The following is a 24,540-nucleotide window of genomic DNA, read 5'->3' as shown; positions in this document are numbered from 1 at the left end:
GATTTTTCGTTGAAGATATGTTTTGTGAAATCAATAAAAAAAACGGCGCGTAAGCACCACGCGAAAGATAAAATAGTGCATTACAACAACAAACTGGAATCAAATACACTAAATGCGAAACACATCAAACACTTCAACGTTTTAAAATTTCATTGAAAACACACACAGTAAATCAATACATGAACTTTTTGGATTTGATTTGAAAGATTTAATTGCACAAATTCAGTTAGGAAGACTTTAAAAATAAAAATGCGTGATTTTGTGTATGCAGGTTTTCTAATGAGCTTCGTGCAGTCAACCATAGCGCTTGTTACATGCACGACTTTGCAACCTTAAACCAGGTTTCCTAACGAGCTTTGGGCAGTCAATCATAGCGCTTGTTACATGCACAACTTTGCAAGGTTAAAGCGGGTTTCCTAACGTGCATCGTGCAGTCAACCATAACGCTTGTTACATACACGACTTTGCAAGCTTAAAGAGGGTTTCCTAACGAGCTTCGTGCAGTCAACCATAGCGCTTGTTACATACACGACTTTGTCGGTTTGAAGCAGGTTTTCCAACGAGGTTCATGCAGTCTTAAAGCGGGTTAAATTGTTTTACTGATTTGTATACCATATTAGCACCATTGGCTGCACGAAGCCCGTTCACGGAACCAGCTTTAAGCACTTTGCACAAAAAAAAATTGTCATTTTCGGACATTTTGCATCAAATCAATCAGTTCCTTGCAAAGTGGATCTTGCTTGCCGTGAGCTGCTTTCACAATTTCAACAGCTTTCTCCAAATGGATTCGGGAAGACTTCAAATCTCCCAATTTCTTTTCAGTAAGAGCAATTTTCTTCCACATATTTCCCATTTCCTTAGCTTTGTCCTTGTTCTGTGGTGCGGGTAAATCCCCTGCATTTCCAACCAAATTCAACATGTAAGGGACCACATACCCTTGGAAGATTTTTCTGCAAAAACAACAAACCGTGTTTCACTTTGTGTTTTGCGTAAATAATACTGCAATCGTAAGGTTGGAGGTTTTAATCCCAGCTCGGCCTCTAAGATGACCTAGTGGTTATTGCAACCGTCTTGCAATCGTAAGGTTGGTGGTTCTAATCCCAGCTCGGCCTCTAAGATGACCCAGTGGTTAATGCAACCGCCTTATAATCGTAAGGTTGGTGGTTCTAATCCCAACTTGGCCTCTAAGATGTCCCAGTGGTTAGTGCAACCGCTCTAACAGTGGTAAACAACCATACTTACGCATGATTTTCAGGCATATTCATCTGCCCCATTGTGGACAAATCCTCCAGATATATTTGAATCCCTGTCAAAGTGGTTTGACGGTTTGTCGGGTGAACGTATGTGAGCTGGGCAACTTCGTAAAACAAAACCGCCTTGAAAAATTTCTCTTCATTCTTGGAGTTTCGTTCTTGTGACGTTTCGTTTTTGAAGATTTTTGCGAAGCCTTTCATAAGCGTGGGTTTTACTGGATTTCGTTTTCTGATAAATTCGTCGATTTTCGCAGCAATTTTATGCCCCTTGTCAAACTGGCAAGCTTCCAATGCCTGTCTGTGCGACTCAGCTAATTGAAGACCTAAAAACAAATAATTTTGTTCATTCGTGTGAAAAAAGTGATTGTTTTGAACAGCAACTATAAGGTTAGTGGTTCTAGTCTCAACTCGGCCTTTGAAATTAGCCCAGTGGTTAGTGCAACCCAAAGTACATATAAAACACAAGTAGTCCAACCCATTGTTACGTGACAGATGTCCAAATTAATACAGCAGGTATAGGGAAAAACACATAAATTGTCTGATTTTTACACTGGTGGGCTTTAACGCGAATTTAATAGGCCAAATCGAATACAACTTTTGGGGTTTAACATTTGACCGTGATAATGCACGCAGAATGCTAATATTTAAAGTTTACATGTAAAAAAACACTAACGATTTAGCTTGTCATATTACGTTAAAATGTTGGAACCCGAAATTTTCATTCAATTTAGTGAAACAAATTCGCGTTTAAGCTCTCCAGTTTGTAAAAATCAGAAAATTTATATGTTTTTTTCCCATTGCCCCTGTATCATTTTCGACACAAAATGGCTCCATAAGCTATATTGCATAACAATGTGTTGGACTATGAAGACTTCGGTGCAACTGCTTGGCTAATTAGGTTTAGAATATATCGCACCTTCCCCTTGCTCAAAAAGTTGTTCTGGAGTCAGATTGGTAGGGGTTGAATTCGCCACTGAATTAGACGAAGCTGTAAAACAACAAGATTTTAAAAAGATGCATTGGTATATATCAGTGGTTCCCAAACTTTTTTATAATTTTTTACAAAACGGGCCCTTGGCCATTATTTCGAGGGCTCGCGGTCCTTAAGCCTAAATGTGTATTTCATAAAAACGAAAGTTGATTGCAGGATTTTAGCTAGTTATGCAAAATTGCGCATAACAATCATCCAAAGACAGCATGTGACATCACAAACAGGACAAAAACATTACGATTGTGCGCGAATTGCATTTTTGATAGTTGTCATTCAACAAAAGCCATTGTTTAGCAATGGAGACAGTCGATTCTCAATTCTACTTTGATTTAAACTTATTTAGTGGCACAAACTGACGCCAAATAAGATTATAGAATTACTTCAACCGCTTCGCGGTCCCCCCAAAATTGCCTCACGGACCCCTAAAGAACCGCGGACCCCAGTTTGAGAACCGCTGGTTTATATCATAATCATAAAACGTTTTTTCTACCGTACATTGCGGACTTTAAAGTAAACAACCACTATACTACACAATTTAGTGATGTGAAATAATTAAATAATATATGTGAGGCAGAAACCAAGCAAAAAAGGTTTACTTCAAAAATTACATAACATATATTGAACCTACACACAAGCTAATTGTGACATAAAAATGCAACAACATGAAAAACTCGTTTTATAAGACATAACCAGGGTTGCCATACCGTCCTTATTTCTAAGATTTGTACTTGTTTTTGACGTGAGTCCTTATTTTGTCTTATTTTTAACAATTACAAGTTGACTTAGTGAAATGACAGTCAAATCCCTGCTACAAGTGAAAGTAAACCTAGACCTGAGCTGTCGTGAGATGCATGAAGTATTTTCTACGAACAAGGAGTTGCTGGAACAGATTGTTTTTAGCAAACTATATACAATATTATATGTAATGGCTTGGATAAATGCAAAGATTTGTTCAAAAATGTTTGTTTCGTTTTGTGTAAAAACAAAATTTTTTTGTGTGTCCATATCGATGGTAACCCTGGGCATAACAAGTATTGTAAAGCAAACCTTACATAGCATTCATACCTGCTGGTTGGGCATAAGCTGAAGACATTTGCACAGCAGACACCGGAAAATCCGGTTGTGGTGGAATTCCTGCAAAATAAAGTCATAGGTTTGTAAGTTCAAATCCCACCTTGAGTCCTAAGTTAAAAACTACATAAATTCTGAGCCACAACAGACGCTCTATAACCTATTTACTATACATATCATTCGACCTATACACATGATTGTTTTCGCTAGCAAAATCGAATGGGTCACTACAGTTTAAATTACACTGTGTCTATTTGGTTGAAAATTGTTTAAATTCTGAGCCACAACAGAAAATATATATTTTATTAACCTATTTACAGAGTTACTATACACACCATTTAACCTAAAAACGTATTTTTTTCACATTTTCCAATAAACTTAAAATTATTTAATTTCTGAACTAAAACAGAAATATGATAGGACAGTATAATATTAACCTGTTGGCATGTAAGACCTTGAAGCTTGCTGATTGGTCGACGGTGCCATGTTGACGTCACGGTGCTCGTCACCTGACAAGATTACGGCATTAAAAAACTAGTACTCCAAAACCGAACAAGTTTTAACTCTTAACACATTTTTGTATTTTTGCTGTAAAAAGAAATTTACACCCAACCTGTTGCAATAGACAAGCTCGCCAGTTGGTGATTGACGGACGGCACCATTGTGACGTCATGTTGACCTGGAGACAAGCGATGACGTCATTAAAATAAAAAAAACACCAGTAATTTTATTCTACACCAATCAAAAGTTAATTATAATTAGCGATAATAACAAAAATAAAGTCATTGTGACGTCATAAGGATGTTCTATGACGTAACCACCTGGCCAGCTTTGAGTAGAAAAGTTGTAAGGAGCGTTTTCCATTCGGTCAAGGTGCTCTTCTTTCAGTTGGGTTTCACTCCCGAACGATGAAGGACCGTTGCTCGAAGGGCTGCTGGTTCGATTCCCGGCCGATCCCACCAAATTTGGCACTGAAATATCGTACAACTATTTTGTTGCATTAAATGAAGAATTTGCGTTGGCTACTAACGGGTAAAGTTGATCGATAGGTGGCGTAAAGAGCACAGGTATTTAATTTGGGGTTAGATAGGGAGACTGGTATATAGGCAAGGTTGCTATCGACCAAAATAAGGACAACCGAAAAATTTAATTTTTATACAAACAAAACAAACGTTTTTGAACAAATCTTTGCATTTATACTAGCCATGACATATCATATGCAATAATTGGCCAGAAACAATCTGTTCCAGCGACTCTTTGCTTGTAGAAAATACTTGTGCATCTAATGGCAGCTCAGAACTAGGTTTACTTTTACTTATAGCAGGGATTTGACTGTCATTTCACTAAATTTGTTCCTTGTAATTGTTGAAAATAAGGACTCGGGTGAAAAACAAGGACATTTCTTAGAAATAAGGCCAATAAATTTTACCAAGACATTGCCCTTCAAAATAAGGACAAATCTTTGAAAAAGAACGGCATGGCAACCCTTGGTATATGGTAAGGAACCAAGTTTTAATGTTTTGTGTTGGCAAGTTTGTGGGAAAAAAAGCAAGCGGAGGGCCAAAAAATCTACACTATACACTAATTGCAAAAGTTGCAGTATATTTTCGATGCTAGAGGAGGCTGGTTTGCAGCAAAGGTTCTGAAATAGTGACAACAAGATATAGTCACATGATTACATTTACCATTCTACCAAATTCCTAGGATCCAAATATGTACACCTCCAAAAAATGCACTTAGCTGTTTCATAAACATATGCATGTGGTAAATTTTTTTGTGTAGTTGGTTATATGCACAAGGTTTAGTGTGCTGTCTTTCATAAAAAAATGTCTCTTATCTAGTTTGTTTAAAAACAGTTCGTACGAGGATTGGGTGCAGCTGGTGACATTGATGGGGCTGCTCTTGGAAGTTTAGGTTGAGTTGCAGAATCTGAAACAACAAAGGTATATGTTGACCTGCAGTAACCTTAGGTCATGTGAAAAGGTAATAAGCAGACCTACAGCAACATCTAGAATAGATGTACTAAAAACTAAAAAAAATAGAGGTTGACCTACAATAACCCTTGGGCCTAAGGAAGGGTAACAGGTTGGCCTGTGATGACCTCTGGCCCTAAGGAAGGGTAACAGGTTGACCTGTAATGACCTCTGGCCCTGAGGAAGGGTAACAGGTTGACCTGCGATAACCTCTAGCCCCAAGGAAAGATAACAGGTTGACCTGTAATAACCTCTGGCCCTAAGAATGGGTAACTTTCACCATGTGGTAAAGTATGTGGACCCACAGTAACCCCTTGCTGTATTTAAGAAATAATGGGTTAACCTACAGCAACCTTTTTCCTATGTAAGGGTAACAGGCAGTGGTGGGATTCAGCCAGTTCGTACCAGTTCCATATAACCGTCTCACGAAATTTTATGAGATCAGCGAACCGGGTTGCATAACTAGTTACTGTCAATGGACTTTATAGACAGAACCGACTGAAAAATATGACTTTTGTGATAGAAGAGGCTGACAAAATTTTTAATCCCACCACTGGTAACAGGTCGACCTACATAAACCTTTGGCCTCTGGTCAAACAACAGCAAAAAAACACTTTTCCAATTGTATGTTGGTGATATAATAGGACCCAAATATGAATATTCAAACGCATTTATTCTATAGGCAATAATAAAACATTTGCTAGCTGCGCAAATACGCGCAACAGGCACAATACAACGCTATCACTTACACTTAGTCGCTACAAGTAACAACAGCAGCCAGTTTACTACTAACAAACCTGATTCATTGAAGTTGCGTAACAAAGCGCTTCCCGACGCGCCGGACTGTGACGCCATAATGACTGGAGCCGTCATCGGGCGAAAGTCGACTCTTGCCGATGGGGATTCCCCGCCTGCGAAAGCGTGGTGTCGATTAGTGTTGGGCGTTTTGTTTGGTGTGCACATAAAAAGTGGGGTTCCCAAAGAGTATTAGAAAACGGATGAGGTTTTTTACACCCATGCTTACGGTTACAGATGGTTTCAATTGCTGGCTAACGCCGTTTTACTTTCCTGTTAAAAAAATTGCCATGCATTTTAGTTTTGTTTAAGTGAATTTTAATTTACCTTGCAACCTGTAGCTTTGTAACTGTTATGCCATGACAGTCAAATATAGTAACTAAGAATTCATTTCATGGATTGAAACAATACATAAGTGTTTTTCTGCATCTAAACTAACAGAAAAAATGATACAAAAAGCAATGGTTTTGCTGTGTTTAAACATGAAAAAAAAAAACACACATTAAAAACCAAGAATGTTACACATTTCTTTGATAATACATGAATAAACTGTGTATAAAAGAAAATAAACCTACCAATTGGAGTAAAGCGCTTTTCTGCTGGGTTAAACTGACACAGTAGCGCACAGTCGTTCTCAGGAAATGCTGGTAACATGGTTTTTTTCACTTGTTGAATTGTAGACACTTGTTGTGTGATGTCAGCTTGGTTTTGAGCAACAAGCAAAATGTTAAGGCGGTCCCTAAATAAATTTAAAGGGATGAAAATGATAGACATGTTATAAATGTCATAAATTTAGTTTATGCATTTTGGCATACTGATAGGCAAAACAGTGTTTGCACTTTGCAGTCAACATTTGATTTGCAACTTGCCAAATTTTGCAACCAAAACTTATTTATTTGTCAAAACAAACTTAACTAAATGTTCGATTAGTACTTAATTTAAAATACATTATGAAAATATGCACAGATAAACTTTCTCTAGAATTCATCTTTACAGACACATATAACACTAAATATAGTTTAAATACTTGAAAACTTGCTGGTTTAAAACAAAAATATGTGTGATAAAGTAATAAAACATGTTATAAAATACTAATATGCTGTTATTCTTACCTTACTAAAGTCATTTGTGGACGCTTGACAGGATTATGGCTCCAACAAGCCTCAATCACATTAACCAAATGATTGATGATAATTTTTTCACCAGCATTTGCTCTCTCTCTAAATGGTTCTATGGCCTGAAGGTCCGGCCGGTGTCCTTGTTTGATAGCTTCAATGTAATCATCAATAGATGCTCGACCGAGTGGACTTTTACGGCACAATGTTACAAACAGAACCATTGCATAGCTGTAAACGTCATGCTCCTTCTTAAGGTCAACAAGCACGTTTGCAAGACGTTCGGGTGCTGCAAATGCTTTGGTGTACTGATTCCTTTTCTTGCTGCTGTTGGAAGCAGCTTCTGTTGTCACCCCAGTAACACTTGACAACTTTGCGCTGCCAAAATCGCCAACCTTGCAGTGTAAGTCGACAGTCATAACAATATTTTCCGGCTTGAGGTCACCATGTGTAATACGCTTGCGATCACCCAGATTGTGGATCAGGGCTAACGCACAAGCAACTTCTGTGCCAATTCGAAGCTGCAATGCTGGTCGTAAATCGACTTTAACATCAAACAGAAGGTTGTTTAGGTTTCCACCCGGCAAGTATTCCATAATTAAAGCCATCGCGTACGGCCATTTAGCCCATCCATATAACCTCACTATGTTTTCATGATTTACTTGCTGCAGGGTTTCCATTTCATGTTTAATGCTGCAAAAAATAAAAACAAAATAACTTTATTAATTTCCTCAAACCAGTGACAGCCAGAAAAGTTACACAACTGTATAAATTAAACACAAGAAATTTACATAGTACATTGCTCAAACTGTTTTGGTATCTTTTTCAAGCAAGAAAAAGGCAAACTCTTGTGAGAACAGTTGCAAAAACAGTTTAAAACTGTGACACTGAGCCGTATTCACTTTGGTTTTTACGCAGTTGCTAGGCCATTGTAAGCCAGTTTACTCTGTGGTTTATGTCCAGTTGTGGCTTTGAACAGATTTGGTGAGGGGTGGCTTTCCCACCTGTTACTCCCAACAAACTGGAGTGCCGTTAGATGACTGCACTAGCCAATACAGCTTATCTCTTATCACCAGCTGCACTGATGAGACCTTATAGATCGAAACAGTGTGCACTGTGTGCATGTTACTTATCATTTATTGTTACTACCAACAAACTGGAGTTTTGTTAATGGCTACACTATTCAATACGATCTCTTGTCACCAGCTGCACTGATGAGATCTTATTGGTCAAAATAATGCATGCATTTTCACATACAGTTTTCTTACTTGGTAGCAATATTACTTTTCTCCAGTTGACCTCCTTGAACTGCAAAACACTTGATAGCGACATTGCCCAAGCTTGAATGTTTGCCGAGCAAGACGGTCCCAAGTAATCCAGAACCAAGTTCTCCAGCTTCAGTTTTCAAGCATTTAATGTCAGTGACATTGTATTCCCTCAATTCAGGCATTGTGTTGCCCTGAGAAACAAGTTTCTTAACTACAAGTAAACTTAATTCCAAGCATTGCTTATGGTTACGGGGATATGAAAAAAGTGCTTTAGTTGTAAACTAAAAAAAGTATCTATAGATATATATGTGTATGTATTAGTTTGATTGATCAAAAAACCTCACATTTTTTTCATTTATTTAAACAGGGCACACACAAAATTTTAGACTATGTACACCGAAAAAGATAAAAAGCAAGTTTTCAATGCTAAGTTTGGTGTCCATTAATGGTGAATAAAAGTTATTGAATCAAATACAATACACATTTTATTTTTTTAAGTTAAATAAACAGAAACACATTCCATCTGATATATAAAGTTTTTTTCAACTTCCAATGTGCTTGCAGCAGGCAATTTATGAACTGCAGATTTATTTTTTGGCTTGTTCGAGCCTTTGAACAAATAAAACAAAATGTATTTTTAATCAAATTTTGTACAAAAAACTAACTTACTAATTTTGAAAGTTATTTTTTTCCACCAGCAACAGCAACATGAGATAGCTACTTCATTGCAAGTCTTGATGCTAAAAAATCGGCGAACTGTTCGATGTTTGATCGAGGAATAAACGAAAAGGAGAAATTAACTTCGCAAATCATTTACTTACGTTTTTTCAGCGGAACTTAAATTCTCTCTCGAGTCGGTTTACCAACCAGCTTTATCTACTCAAGCGTAACAATGTTTTTTTAAATTTAAACACGTATTTCAGGTTATGCCGAGAAGCGACAATTTCTAAAAACTGTTGCATTTAATACTATTAAATAAATTTGCATTTCTAAAATAATTCTTCACAGTTAAAACTGATCACTATGATAAATAATACACTACAACGAGTCCGTTTTAAATTTATCATTTTAGGGTATTATAAAGCGTTTTTTTAAGCCTATTGTTTAAATAAGTTTATTTTTTAAATAAATGGATAAAAAAGGCTTTTTGCATCTGAAAGAAACGAGTAATTTAATGAAAAATCTCCCCAAAAAATGTTAATAAAAATTGTATGATTTCTATTTTCGTGTTGACCATTGTGATTGCTTTTCTGTGTGTATTTTTGTTTGTTAGGTCTTGTTTTTGTTCTGCCAGCTGTTTGTTTGTGTGCGCTAGTATGTAGTTGTATCTGTTCTGTTTGTTTAGTAATTCATGTAATTGAAATGTTTCTACGCTTTCAAAAGTTCCTTTCTGGGTAAATTTTCCAAAACGGTCTTTTTTGGGAAAACTTGCTAAAAGTGTTATGCTGTTTTTATTTTTATTCAATGCTGTCTTTTTGCAGCATTGTGATGGCAGTTGTTAGCCAGGGAAGGAAAGCTGCAGTTCGTTTACTGTCGTACAACCTAAGTTTGCGAAATATACAGTCAAGTGTTCTGCAACTAAGAAACTACTCTGAATTTGAAAACAACGAAAAAACTGAATTTGTTTTTAACCAAGAAGGTAAATTTGTATTTTTACGATGTCCACACTATTCAAATTATCTTTTTGTATCAAAAAATGCTTGCAGAGCAATATGGGAATAAATGGTTTCAATTTTTGTTGGCTAATAAGCAGTTGTTTGTAAGGAAACAAACATAAGACTGACATCGATTCATTGACCACTGGGTCATCTTGAAGGTCGAGCTGGGATTAGAACTGTCAACCTTACAATTGCAAGGTTGTTACAATAACCACTTAAATATAGTGTTGTACTTAGTTGACTATCACTAGCTAATATATATGCCATGACCGCTGTGTACATGCGCGCATGTCAACATGTCAAAATGTGATCTACACATGATAGCGAAATCAATATACATAATTTGGCGGAACTTATTTCTGATTTTGTTCTGCCTAAAGCAAATATTGGCAAAAAGTTGCCCAGATTTTTATGGGATAATCAGCCTTCGGTATCGAACGTTGGTATCGAAAACTGAGGCAAAATATTTCGATACCGAGTAAAAGTAGCGATATCACTGAAAACATTTGATACCGAGTTCTTGTCCTGTTACTACACATTATGTTATTTTTAGAAGCACCAGCTTAATGATTACACAGTGTTGCACAAACCATGCAATTCTATCAAAAGACTGTTTTTTTGATTACAAAAATGTTTCTTTTGTTACTTATTGTTTATAAACTAACAATAAAATTTTACAGACACAGCAACAGTATGGCCTGATGAATTGATGGGTCCACTAAGTCCGCCTGACAAACGTTTTCCACTCCGTGGCAATGTTGGATTCGGTCCATTAAAAACAGCACACACGTCCAGGTGAAGACCACAAAAACAATCTTTATTTTTTTAGGTTTTTGCATGCATTTAAGATATTCTATATGCACATGACATGAAAATTTCTCCCAATTTAATGATTTTGAACAAATTCTGTGTTTTTTGTGTATGAAATCACAGTAAACTGCAGAAAGTGCGCACTGTTTAGACCTATAAGGGCTTATCAGTGCAGCCGGTGACAAGAATTTGGCCAGAAGAGCTAATGTAGCCACCTTACATGTCACATCACTCCAGTTTGTTGGAAGTAACAGATTAAAAAGCCATCATATATTGCTTAATCCTTTATAAATCACCATAACAGTATCACTTTTTTCTATTCAACGTATCTTTTAATTCAACTTTGTAGAGCTCTTCTGGCAAATGTATTTTTATTCCTACATTTCAGCGTCCTATACAGGTCGTCTTCATCAGGGTAAATAACACTGAATGGACATAGAAACGTCGGAATGAAAATACTTTTGCCAGAAGAGCTCTATAAACTGGATACTATGCCTGGCAGCAATATCTTATTTAGTGTCTTGTAATTGTAAATACAAGAGTGATTTTAGGTAAAGGAAAAGGTAAATATGTATTTTTTTTCCAACGTGTTATATCTTTTTAGAGTGATGGAATCTGAAGAGGTACTTGAGGGAACTAATCGCTGCGATCGTCAACTTGCCGTTGTTTCTCAACTAATATCGGAATCAGATGTATGAAAGTTTTTTATATATTGTGTTAAAATTAACTATTGATGTAAGTTTTTACTGTCACAGTTTACCTGCTGTAAAGTAATCTTCAGCATTCCTGTATTTTAAACACTTAAAAAAATTAAATTTGTTGAGACTTCTTGGGATGAAATCACTGTTGAAACAAAGTACTATTATACAAGTACTTACTTGTAAAACTGGTGTATTACGCCCCAAAAAGTTGACATGTTGTGCTGCAGGCTGTGCACCATGTTTCAATCTATATGACCACATTCGTGCAGCTGGTTACAAGAGTTATAGGCCGTATTGGCTAGTGTAGCCATCTAACTGCACTTTAGTGTGTTGGGAGGACCAAGCTGAAGAAGCCATGCCTAACTTAAGTCTGTGTAATGCCACGACTGGGCATAACTGCAGACAAAACTGGTACAATGGCCAAGCAACTAGCTAATACGGCCTTTATCTCTTGTCACCAGCTGCACTAATGAGACCTTATAGGTCAATACGGTGTGCACTGTCTGCAGCTTATCTTCGAAGCTTACAATCTGTTTTAAGTCACTGGTTCAAATTCCAGCTTAGTAATGGTTGTTCAATCATTATCTTGTTCTTCTAGTTTTTGGATGAAAACGAGAAAACGTCGGTCGAAAGTGGCGATGTGACAGAAACGATTATCCTTAAATACTTTGAAGGCGCCACTGTGGAACTGGCAATTCAGGACTGCCCCAAAGTCCTACAAAGAGGTAAATAAAATTTGTGTAAAACTCAGAATGTTACATAATGACATTTAGTTAGTGACAAGCACTAAAAAAACTGTGTTTGTTACATTATGTCACAGGGTAATTTACAATACATATTATATTACACCTGGTCTATTTAAGACATGTAGTAAATTAGCCGGTCACCAAGCATTACTGCAATCTAGCCTGCTGTGGGAATCGAACCCACTACAAGAGTCTTTATGGGGGCTTTGTCAACTAAGTAACACAGGCTCAGTGGTGAACCCGTCGAAAGTTAAATCACAAGCACCGTTGCCTGCCTTGTATGCTGCACATGTCAGCTTCGTAGTCGGGGATCGCCAGGTTGACCAGTAATCAGTTATGATATACAATAATTCAAAGCAAATTTTCAAAAAGCTTTCCCAGTTTACAGACAAAAATACAACCAAAATTATAATAATGCATATCCATGGGTCACGAGAAACACACAAAAATTTGTGGTTACATAAAAAAACAATTGCCTGCTGTGGGTTTCAAACCCACTACAAGAGCCTTTATGGCCAACTAAGCTACACAGGCTCAGTGGTGAACCCGTCGAAAGTTAAATCACAAGCAGCATTGCTTGCCTTGTATGCTGCACATGTCAGCTTCATAGTAGGGGATCGCCAGGTCTGCCAGCCAAATTTTTGAAAAGCTTTCCCAGTTTAACACACAAATATACAACCAAAATAGCAATATATAATGCATATCTTTGGGTCGCAAGAAATGCACAAAAAAAATTGTGGCTGCATCTAAAGACAATTTAGGAACCATTGGGTTAAGGAAACTACTCATGTAGTTTTTGTTTTCAAAACTTATGGTTTTTCTTTTGCAGATATTACTTCTATGTTTATGAATATGCCCAAAAAGAAGATCACTGTGATCACAATTACACAGAAAACACAGAACGACATGTCAGCGTGGAATCAACATGTTGAAGAAGAAAGAGATAAATTACTGCAAAATGTAAGAAATTTATGTTGACAGCTGGTTAGTACCAGTGGTGGGATTTAATTTTTTTGTCAGCTGGTTCTATTACAAAAGTCATATTTTTCAGCCGGTTATGTTACAAAAAGTCCATTGTCGGTGACCAGTAATGCTAACCGATTCGCTAATCTCATAAAATTTTGTAAGACGATTCTATGGAACCGATGCGAACCAGCTGATTTTGTTTGTTTGAAATAAACATAAACAACCATTGTATCTGTTATAACATAAAAAATCAATTGTTTGTTTTGTGAAAAAAATGTCCATACAAGTACGGTTTAATTGATCATGAGACATGTTAGTGAGAAGTAATTGGTAGTCTTGCTGCTATAAGCCACCTCTACCTTTTTCAACCTTTTCAGTTTGTCCTTTATTTTATGTCCGGCCTTCAAAATCAACCTTTTCAGTTACAATTTTGGTAGTTGTTCAAACATTTTTTACAATTTTCCAGTTTATCACGACTGCTACAGAGATCTGCCATCTTCTCCGAGCAAACAGTATCTGGTGTGATTTTATTGACCCTTCATCTGGACAGCCGGTAAAAAAAATCAAATCAACCGTTAAAAATTGACTTTTTCAATGTCATTACTAACTGTTTTCTGTGTAAATAACTGACAAACTAATTTTGGCCAACAATGCACTTCTTGTTTCGTTGAATATTGTGGCATATTTTTGGGGGTTTGCTATTCATTTATTTGTTACTCACTGTTTTAAATCTAAGTGACTGATAATGTTAGTTGAACGCTAAACCCACGGCAGGAGTCTTCCTGGGACCCGTGCTTTACCAACTGAGCTACACAGGCTCAGTGGTGAAACCGCTGAAAGTTTAATCACAGGCACCGTTGCCTGCCTTGTATACTGCACATGTCAGCTTCGTAGTAGAGGATCGCCAGTTCGCCCATATCAGTAATTTCTATATGAGTGTGCCGTGATCGCTTGTCTGCATAGACGCTTCAGGGCTGATCCCAGTTATGAATTTATGTTCATCTGAACTTTACTAAAACAGTTTTTTTTTCAGTTTTTCAGTCAATACACTAATCACACTCTTTTCGAAACCGACGACCGCTACAACAATCTTGGATTTCATATCGAAGACTTGGGATGCTGCAAAGTAATAACTCACAAAAAATGGGGATCACACATTTTTGTCGGAAGTATTTTTACCGACGTCAACAAACAGCACCCAGTTTTGAAAAAATTATTACTAAATTCAAAAGTTTAGCCACTTTTTGTGCTCTATGCAAAACGTGAATTCTTTTTTTTTTGTCGACTTTAAAAAGTAAACTCTGATTTGTGACTTAGTTTTACTTTTATTGTGCTTCTAAATGAGCTTAGTTAAAGCCAATGATAAACTTTAAATTTAAGCATTACGTATTGCCACTATTTTCTAGTTTACTTCATAAAACTTGTTTGAAAACCTTTGCAACAAATCTGTTGGATTTATGTTGTTGCAACTGTTATTTATTTGTTCACAAAATGGGTGTCAATTAAACAGGAGTTTTTTGTTGTTTTAGTGGATAATCTTTTTAACTGAATGTCTCTTTGCCTGGAAATACAATTTACAGTGTGGTGGTGTGTTTATGTTTTGTACAATCAATTACAACAAAATTTGGCTGCTGTAAGATAAGATATACCACTAAACTTAACATGTATATGTGTAATCAATGTGAGCTAGTTTGGCTGCTTGTAACCAGAAATCTGCTATTTATCATCCACCGATGAGTAAACTGTTGGACCAATTTGTGGCTAAATTTGCCATAAACCAGTGGTTCTCAACTTGTGGTCCATGGACAACTTATAGTGTAAGACAGGGGTGGGCAACCTGCAGCCTGCGGGCCAAATGTGGCCCTTGGTTAAAAGTTGTGCGGCCCAAGAGACGCTTGGATTTCAAATATTCTGGCAAACGAGTCCAACTATAATATATTTTTAATAAGATTGATTTGCCCGATGCTATTTTTTGTAGGTGAGCATATTTGGTAGCAACAAAGTAAAATCACCTTGTGTCAAATAAAGGTGCTGCCCGCGACCTAATCAAGGTAATTAAGTTTGACCCCACAGTAACAAAGGTTGCATACCCCTGGTCTAAAACCAGTCCAAATGCATGAATGGTTTTGTTTTTGTTTTTTGCTTAAAAATTTTTTGGATGACTCATTAGTGTAATTATACCATAAACATGAAATGCTTAAAAACCGAGTGGTTTTTTGCAAGCTTGCGATAAATGCACTTTTGGTTTAACTGGAGTAATGGACATACAAAAGTGGAGTGAGATTTTTCTCTTTATTAACAGTGAGATCATAAAATCAATTTTCTTTCATTGTCTTGTTTTGTTTCATCCAACTAAGCATCATTATTGTTGCCTTTGTTCTCTATTCTTACAAGCTTGTTGTGTTCAAACGCTGTTTTGTCCAAAACTTCTCTAATACGAAGTTTTAATTTCTCAGCCCCAGTACCTTCTTGTGCAGATATTCGAATGATGTGTTTTAGTTCGGGCTTTTCTTCTGGTAAAAGAGCTTTTAGAATAGTGTCAAGATGTGCTGTAAAATTAAATATTTACATAATTTATAAGCTATTGCTGTCAAGTTTATAGAGCTTGTAAGAATTTCTCTGCGCTCTTGTAAGTTGTTTATTGAACCTCATGATACACGCTTCATTGCGCCTTGCACAACAAGCGTTTGATTGTTGCGTCACTCCTGCGCATGCGCGAATTGTAGCGTGGTCGATATCATTTCCAAGTTTGTGTGTCAGGGTTTGGCTGTTCTGCCTGTGTCCACTGGTCAGCGATTTGAATTTATGTGTAATGCTGTCGTAGTTGTGTAAACTAACCTAGTATATATAATATTGCAGCTGTGAAATATAGTGGCAAACTGTAAAGTAATATTGGATTGTGTTTAACTAAAATTTGTTTGGCGGTCGTGTGATTTGGTGCATTGCTGTCGTGGTAAGCATTCTTTCATATGTTTTTATCTAATGGGTACGAATTTAATTTAAGTTTAAATGTAAATATTACAGTTGTGACATCCGATCGCCTGTAAATTGCACAGTCGTGTTGACTGCAAGTACATGTTGCTGGTGAGTGAATCGTATGTGCTGTGACGTCATAATGCTTATTGACGTGTGATGTGTTATTGCAGTTAAAATTACGTTATCCTGGCCAACAGCAGAAATAAGGCTCCATCAAACACACAAAACATTGCATATTTTTGTTCTACAACGGGTAGAAAGGTAAAATTTCACACCTGTACTAAGTCAAGCATGCGGAATTCAAATTGTTTTTAAAAATAAGTTTCGGCAAAAACCTGAAAATCGTATCTGAATTTTGGGTCGAAGTATCCCAATTTTGTAAATTCAAAATGAAACGGGAAAAATAAAATGTTGCTAATTTTTTGCTGAAGTGGTTTGTGCTAAATATTGGGGCTGCTTGTCTAAAAATTACAATGTTTGCAACGTAAAAACGTCGCAGTTACGTTTAACGCTCATTTTTGGGGTCAAATCCCGGTGGATTTTAATGAAACTTGCAGTACATGACAATGAGGGTCAATATACTGATCAGATAAATTTCCATACAACATTTTTTTAAAGCATTAACAAACAACCGATGTCAACCATTTGAAAAATGATCGAAACCACAAATATTCATACCATTATGAATATGACTACTCGATGCACTTTAACACGTTTCGCGGCATAAAAGCCACTGCCATATTCTCTTTCTGCAGAGCATGCCGTTTCCAAAGCCCAAAATCGTTATCGTTAAATCATGTTCCTTGCCTTTAAATGAATGTAATCATCGCTCTTTTCAGATTTTAAACTTTTGCTTTATCCCTGAAATACCTTTCGTTCTATGCATTTACCATTCCTTTACAACATAACACTTAGCTTAAACCTTCCTATATATAATTGTTAGAAATCATACGTTACTCAAAAGTTTTAACAGTAATAGATATTCACACAAGCATATGTACAACATGATGAAAATCAGATCAAATACAACATGATTTTACACTCAGAAAAATTCAATGATTATTTGTGGGATATTTACTATTGTATTAGTTTATTTTAGTTTTTGTTCTTTTCATTTAATGGCCTCAACCACTCTGTCGCCATCTTCATCTGCACGAGCATTGTATCTCACAGCTAAATCTGAAGAGTGAATCGTAGATGTTGGTAGAGAGGTCAGCCTCTCCACCACCGATTTCTTTGCTCTGACAAGTTGATCTTCTATTGCTTTCGAATAAAGCAAGGGATTAAGAGCGCTGTTAATTGGAAGCAACAGACAAGCACTTAACACATAAGCATCTGGTGGCATCTTGATTCCTCCAATACTCAAATATGCCATGACACAAATTGGAATCCAGCAACAGAAGTCGGTCAAAATCAACCTCGAGATTCTCTTCTGCATCTTAGAGCTCATATCGTTATTTCTGGACCCTTTCATGCGGTTACTCTGTTTGTAGATGAGAACATATGCAACCACCATGTAGATGAACATGAGGAAGTTGATTGTGATGAGGAAAGTTGAATATTCCCAAGCAAATTCACTGGTTGTGGCAAACAAACGTGGCATACAGACACTTGTTTCTCCGTAATATCCAAACTCCCCTTTGATTGGGTTGCGAGGAAATGTTTGCTTGATAGTTTTTTTCACATCGTTCCAACTTTCGGGTTCTACACCGGTAATTCTTTCAGCAAGCAGTGACATGTTTTCCCTAGAAACAAAATCATTTCCAAAAATGTTGTTTGGAAACCAAACATCAGTTGTATAATATTCCGAAGTGACTTTCAGCAAAGGAACAGTTGCCAAAACAACAGCCGAAATCCAGCAAAACAATTCAGCAAGTAAAATTCCAAAAATACCTATACTTCGAATTGTAAATGGTCTAAAGGCTGATACAAGGCGAAAAGTGGTCAATGCTGTCATAGTCATGGCTGATGCTTCAGACGAAACTACAGCAAGTGCTCCAAGTCCTGAACACAAACTACTTGATCTCCATTCTTTATCGAATAAACAATACGAGCCAGAAAATTGTGTGGCTTGCACAATAACTGCAAGCAGATAAATTCCCATGAGAAAATCTGAGCAACAGAGGTTTAAAAGAAAAATACTGGTGTTAATAAAAACATTTTTGTTTCTGTCAACATTCGATAAGCTGTGGGCAGTTGCAATAAACACAAACAAATTCCCTCCCAAAGCTAACAGAGCTGTTATCCAGAAAATTGCTCGGTATATTGGATTGGCAATCATTTCGTTGACATCTGCAAACGCGTCACCAACCAAGTTCACACATTCGTCACTTCCGTCCGAACAATCGCGAATTCCATTCTGCACCAGTTTCCATTCAACTGACAAAGGTTGTTTGTTTGTGCAATAAAACCTTTCCTTTTCGCAACGGCATTTGCTTTCATCAGATTCATTGTCGCAATCGATATTTCCGTCACAAACAGTTTTTCTGTCAATGGAAACCCTATGTTTGCTTCTGCAATAAAACTGGGTTTTGTTGCAAAGTTCAGGAAATTCATCTGAGCCGTCATCACAATCGACATTTCCATTGCACACCTGAATGTTTTTTATGTTGATCTCCCCTTTTGATAAACAATAAAACATGTTCGGACAATTCAATTCACCACGTACCCACAAGTCGTCCCCAGTTGTTCCATCACATATTGAGTTCAACAAAACTTTGGCATCAATCCCCTCACCTAGCTGATACTGAAATTTACTCCTCAACCATTGATTGTCATTTCTCGCACACTTAAATATTTCGTCAAGTCCGAGGCTTTTATAGTTTCCTGGCAAACACTGAATTTGTTCCACATTATTTGCAGACGAACAGTATTTTGTGTTTATTTGATCAACACATTGCACACTTGAGTTGCACAACTTTCCACTTTGAACTGAACATACAGATTTATTTTGGCAATGCATCTGATTTGAAGGACAAGTACCCCTTATATCATTACACAAACTTTGATTCAAACACAAACACTCATCTGAAATATCAAAGCAATCTACTATACCGTCACAAACTTGCTTAGGTGATATGATTAACTTTTTATCTAAGCACTGAAAACATTTGAACTGTCCGTTGTCGAAACAAAGATCAGATTTATCAGAACATTGAGCCATTGAATCGTAAACATTGGTTTGTGGCAAAACACAAACACCTTGTCTCGACGATCCAGAGCATTTAAACCCAAAACCTGACTTAATTTCGTCACTATTGTCACTACAACTACTAACTCCGTCACAAAAATCACTTCCAGCTATGATTTTTTTGTTTTCACAAATGACATAACCCTGACAAAAATTTTCTGTTGTTTTACAGTTTGAGGAGACACAAATCACACTCTTGCTTTCACAACTGTTGATGTCATCAGCACATGATGGTTGGATTACTGTGTTGCACTGTGCTGGAACTGTGGAATGAACAAGATACTTGGCAAGTTGTTCACTCTCACAACTTGTGGCAAACATTGTGCAAAATTGACATGTGAAGTTGGAAACTGAACAACGTTCGTCACTTCCATCATAGCAATCCTTAAATCCATCACCAATCCAGTCAAAAGGTATGCATCTGCCAGTAGATAGACAGTGTTTGTTACCAGGATCACACGGACATCTTGCATAAACTCCAGAGCAGTTACATGTGTAATGTGTCTCATCACTACCATCAAAACAGTTATGATTTCCATCACATAATAAAGATCGGTCAATACAACTTCTCTCCATACCTATGCATTGTTTTGTGCCAACACATGGACATTGGAAGTTATTTGCTGGACAAGTACAATTAACTTCATCACTCCAATCTCCACAGCTATTAATTTCGTTACATTGCTCGTTTTTGTCGATGCAACGATATTTAGTTGTGCAGTTCTTTGTTTTGTAACAATCACATTCAAACTTATCAGCTAAACAACCAAAGCAATTAACTTCATCACTCCAATCTCCACAGTCAGTGTACCCGTCACATTGCCAGTCCTTGTAGATGCAACCAAAGCCAGTTGTACAGTTTTTCGTTTTGTAACAATCACATTCAAACTCCATATCAGCTGGACAAGTGCAATTAACCTCATCACTCCAGTCTCCACAGTCATTAAACCCATCACATTGCTTGTCTTTGTTCATGCAACTACCATACCCATGTATGCAGTTATTTGCTGTGTAACAATCACATTCAAACTCATGAGCTGGACAAGTACAATTAACCTCATCACTCATATCTCCACAGTCATTAATTCCATCACATTGCTTGTCTTTGTTGATGCAACCAAAACTAGTTGGACATTGCTTTGCTTTGTAACAATCACATTCAAACTCTTTATTAGCTGGACAAGTGCAATTAACCTCATCACTGCCATCTAAACAATCCATATTTCGATTACATCGCAACCCCTCCCACACACACCCAATACCAACTTTACAAGTTGTGTTGAAGCAGTGACACTGAAACTGGCCTTTAGGACAAACCTCACCAAACTCGTCGCTCCAATCACCACAGTCGTTCACCCAGTTATTTACCTTCAACATCTCAATACATCCTGGTTTGTCTCCACACCCACCAAACTTGTGACAAGCACATTCAAACATTGAAGAAGGGCAGGTGCAATTGGGACCGCGGTACGGTTTCTCGCACACCGAGAGATTTTCAGGTTCTGTGAAAAAATGCAAATTAAGTTTTACAGAAAAATAAAAAGATGCACAAGTTGGAAAGAAACACATCAGTTTAATTTGCTACAAAACTTGTGCTATTAACTTTTGGATTGGTTTTGATCGAGGTAAGCTTACTTGTATAAGGTCGAGGAGCGAGACTGAAATCCTCGCCCGGACATTCACCTTCCGCGCATCCGACGAAAAACAATAGAAGCAATGACCACAGCATGTTTATGATTTCTATGTGGCCACTGTTAATATAACAGTTTAGTTTGTTTGTGTAAAATATCCTACTACCTACGGAATGTTTTATTCTTTTCTACCAAGTTAAGTTCTGTTACTTGTTGTTGTGTACAGAAAAAAAATTGTGTAACACTATTTAAACTAAACCCGATCCCTCTAACCCAGTGGTTTTCAAACTTTTTTTACATTTTTTTCAAAACCGTCCCTTTGCAATTATTTCAAGGGCTCGCGCTCCTTAAGCCTGAAGGTGTATTTCAGAAAAACAAAAGTTGATTTTAGCTGGTTATGAAAAATTGCGCATAATAATGAGCTGGTTATGCAAAATTGCCTAAAGCTTGTGACATCACAGACAATTAAAAAAAAACAATAAACGATTGTGCACGAACAATTGCATTTTTGTTAGTTACATGCAATAAAGGATATTATTTAGCAATGAAGACAATCGATTCTGAATATTACTTTGATTTAAACTTATTCAGTGACACAAACTCACGGCAAATATAATTATAGAAGTACTTCCACCTTTCCCCAAAAATTGCCTCACGGAACCCTAAAGGACCGCGGACCTCATTTTGAGAACCGCTGCTCATACCGCAAACTTGAAACCACTTCAACACTACATCTAACTGATGAATTATTTTACAACTTCCAGAAAAATATTTTGCGAAAAAGATATTTCAAAAACGATAGAGCAGATCAATTCTTTTTTAGCACGGAACAAAAAAAAACAGGAAACCACCAGCATTTGATCTCCCAAAATGGTGGATAAAATTGATTCAAACCCGGACAAATTAATTCATCATTTTGATCAAAACATTTGGCAAACACAAAATAGTATGAACAAATGTAACGTTTCTGGCTAGTCTTTTTAGTCTAAATTAGCTATTTAAGCTATCATGGAACGCCACTTAATTTAGAGTGTAATCTTTCGTTAATATAGATTATTTCTCAAGCTTATGCTTATTATTGCGTGAGTTCACTATAGTTCGCTTATGGCTTTTGTGCAAGAATTATGTATTTAAGATTAAATTATGCTATGAAGAGAAAATCTGTCTATGAACAAAACCTAGTTCCACTCCACCACGTGATTTTAATATAAGTAACACCCAAACAATTATAATACAATAGACGTAATACTAAAACATTAAACTGCCAAAATAGCAATAATCTGGCACTGCGCTAAAAACAACTGCATTCAACAAGCGGACTTTACCACTGCCCGTAAACAACACTGTCCAACATAACGTAAAACAAGACATATATACAATGTGGTGGGCGCAAAAAATGCAAAAAGTTGGCGTGCCTTCATGATAGAACGGGCGAATATTTGCGATTAGATAATTACATGAAATTGGTAAGCTGCTTGCTTGAAATTTCTAGCTGAATTTGAGAAAGTACGTCACCGAAAGAGATTTCTCCTCCACGCTCAGCATGGTCGTTATCTGACCTGATGGCCTGAGGGCCAATTACATAACGTCGTAGTACAGACCGGTAGGATATCGATGAATGTTTGTTGTAAACAACCATGTTGGTTTGACGCAACAGTTGTGCATGCAACAAGCGCTATTAACTGCACGAATCTTATTAGGAAATCTGCTTTAAGTTTGCAAAGTCGTGTATGTAACAAGCGCTTTGGTTGACTGCATAAAGCTCGTTAGGAAACCCGCTTTAAGTTTGCAAAGTCGTGCAAGTAACAAGCACTGTTGTTAATCGCACGAATCTTGTTATGAAACCAGCTTTAAACCGGAAAAGTTGTGCATGTAACAAGCGCTGTTGTTAATTGCACGAATATTATTAGGAAATCTGCTTCAAACTTGCAAAGTCGTGCATGTAGAAATAGAGTTAATTGGCCTGAAATTTAAGCCCAAAACCCGACCCGAACCTGAATCGTTTTTAAAATGCCAGTTTAGGCCTGAAAGTTTGATTGACACGCCTAAACATTGATTTCTTTGCAAAGACATAGACAACAAACACATTAGACAATAATAGACAAGTTGTCTTGAACAAAGCGTTTGAGGGCTCTTTGCCATTAGGTCAAGTCCAGCAATTGGCAACTTAGCTAGTTAAATTTATTCGACAAAAATACTGACACAAAGTGTTTAGCCAGGACCGAATCAAGCCCGTTTATGTGAAAAAACCTCAGCCCGAAACCGGCTCGAACCAGACCCGACTTACAACTCTGTGTAGAAAGCGCTGTGGTTGACTTCACGATGCTCGTTAGAAAACCCGCTTTATCGGTGGGACGTCATGTAGGTTAAGCGTTATGAGTCATAATGAGTGATGACGCTATGAGTTATGACGTGTTTTGATCAAACAAAAAGCATGGATACGGTTAGTTTTTTTGGGGGGGCATCGTTTTCACTTAAGTTTTGAAAAATGCCGAAAGAATCCGCCAGGTAACTTTTTGTTAAAGACGATGATTGCAAAATGGCCAAGCATTTAAACACCGGTCTTACGTAAGCATGAAAAATATACTCATAACTATGTCGAAATTAAATTTGGCATTAATACAAATCTTATAATTAACACAGCCACGTGCTGCAAACCAGTACATTTAAAACGTTGTACAATTTTGTATCAATTGATTGATTATTGCATTGTCTTTAAACGGTGGCCCAAAGTGCAAAACACAAAACTCGTGACACACGTAAAACTTGCGACGCACCAAAGTCAGAACACGAAAACCGTGGCACGCACCCTAAATTTAGAACACAAAAATCATAACATACAAAGACCATATCAATGCAGAATATTCTTATTCTTCTGAATACCAGTAGTCACTAATTAAAATATATAATCCAATGGTATTTGCAATAAGAAAAAATAATACTGAGCAGAATTAAATTCAAGTTATTATTGGTTCGGTCCAGAGTTGTAAACGGGCCTGAAATTAAAGTCCGAAGCCGGCCCGAAAGTACAAGCCCGAAACCCGGCACGAACCCGAATCGTTTTTGAGAAGCCCGTTTAGGCCCGAAAGCAGGCCAATATAATGAAACCTTAAGAAAGACCAATACAACAAACACAATAGACAGTCAGTCTTGAACAAGGCGTTTTAGGTCTTTTTGGGTCAGGTTCAACAACTGGCTATTTAGCTAGTAAAATTTATTTGAAAAAATCCTGACACAAAGTGTAAAATCAGGCCCGAATCAGACCCGTTTTTTTCTAAAAAAAACTAAGCCCAAACCCGTTTTCTTATGTGGTCTCTTACTAAAATCAATTGCCCACCCTTGGACTAAAATACTGGTTATGGCTTATTTTATCCGCTGATGTTGCAAAGAATTCAA

General features: G+C 37.0%; 3 protein-coding genes across 5 annotated transcripts; 1 reads left to right on the top strand and 2 right to left on the bottom strand.

Annotated features, from left to right (window-relative positions):
* Positions 1-307: 307 nt before the first annotated feature.
* Positions 308-9,357, bottom strand: LOC145219104 (uncharacterized). 2 transcript variants are annotated; one of them, XM_080086483.1, is made up of 14 exons: positions 9,288-9,357; positions 9,136-9,206; positions 8,467-8,657; positions 7,196-7,891; positions 6,659-6,822; positions 6,086-6,199; positions 5,179-5,244; positions 4,137-4,286; positions 3,929-3,994; positions 3,753-3,824; positions 3,310-3,378; positions 2,170-2,241; positions 1,243-1,576; positions 308-950 (listed from the first exon to the last, which is right to left on the bottom strand). In XM_080086483.1, the coding sequence occupies exons 3-14, from the start codon at positions 8,646-8,648 to the stop codon at positions 686-688; spliced, it is 2,250 nt and encodes a 749-aa protein (XP_079942609.1). In that variant the 5' UTR covers positions 8,649-8,657; positions 9,136-9,206; positions 9,288-9,357; the 3' UTR covers positions 308-685. The 2 variants fall into 2 exon arrangements, with proteins under 2 accessions (XP_079942609.1, XP_079942608.1); XM_080086482.1 differs by having other exon boundaries at positions 9,136-9,290.
* A 435-nt stretch (positions 9,358-9,792) lies between these two features.
* On the top strand, positions 9,793-14,931 carry LOC145218429 (cobalamin trafficking protein CblD-like). 2 transcript variants are annotated; one of them, XM_080085836.1, is made up of 9 exons: positions 9,793-9,860; positions 9,948-10,105; positions 10,805-10,919; positions 11,323-11,349; positions 11,539-11,626; positions 12,234-12,360; positions 13,211-13,341; positions 13,814-13,900; positions 14,381-14,931. In XM_080085836.1, exons 1-9 carry the CDS (start codon positions 9,829-9,831, stop codon positions 14,582-14,584), a joined length of 969 nt encoding a protein of 322 aa, XP_079941962.1. In that variant the 5' UTR covers positions 9,793-9,828; the 3' UTR covers positions 14,585-14,931. The 2 variants fall into 2 exon arrangements, with proteins under 2 accessions (XP_079941962.1, XP_079941963.1); XM_080085837.1 differs by lacking the exon at positions 11,323-11,349 and having other exon boundaries at positions 9,798-9,860.
* A 2,085-nt stretch (positions 14,932-17,016) lies between these two features.
* LOC145218428 (uncharacterized) lies at positions 17,017-21,326 on the bottom strand. Its single transcript, XM_080085835.1, has 2 exons — positions 21,149-21,326; positions 17,017-21,015 (listed from the first exon to the last, which is right to left on the bottom strand). Exons 1-2 carry the CDS (start codon positions 21,240-21,242, stop codon positions 17,435-17,437), a joined length of 3,675 nt encoding a protein of 1,224 aa, XP_079941961.1. The 5' UTR covers positions 21,243-21,326; the 3' UTR covers positions 17,017-17,434.
* Between the last annotated feature and the right edge of the window lie 3,214 nt (positions 21,327-24,540).

Source organism: Phallusia mammillata, chromosome 3 (assembly GCF_965637545.1).
Source record: "Phallusia mammillata chromosome 3, kaPhaMamm4.hap1.1, whole genome shotgun sequence".
Classification (NCBI taxonomy): Eukaryota; Metazoa; Chordata; class Ascidiacea; order Phlebobranchia; family Ascidiidae; genus Phallusia; species Phallusia mammillata.
This window is presented reverse-complemented; position numbering and strand designations above follow the sequence as displayed.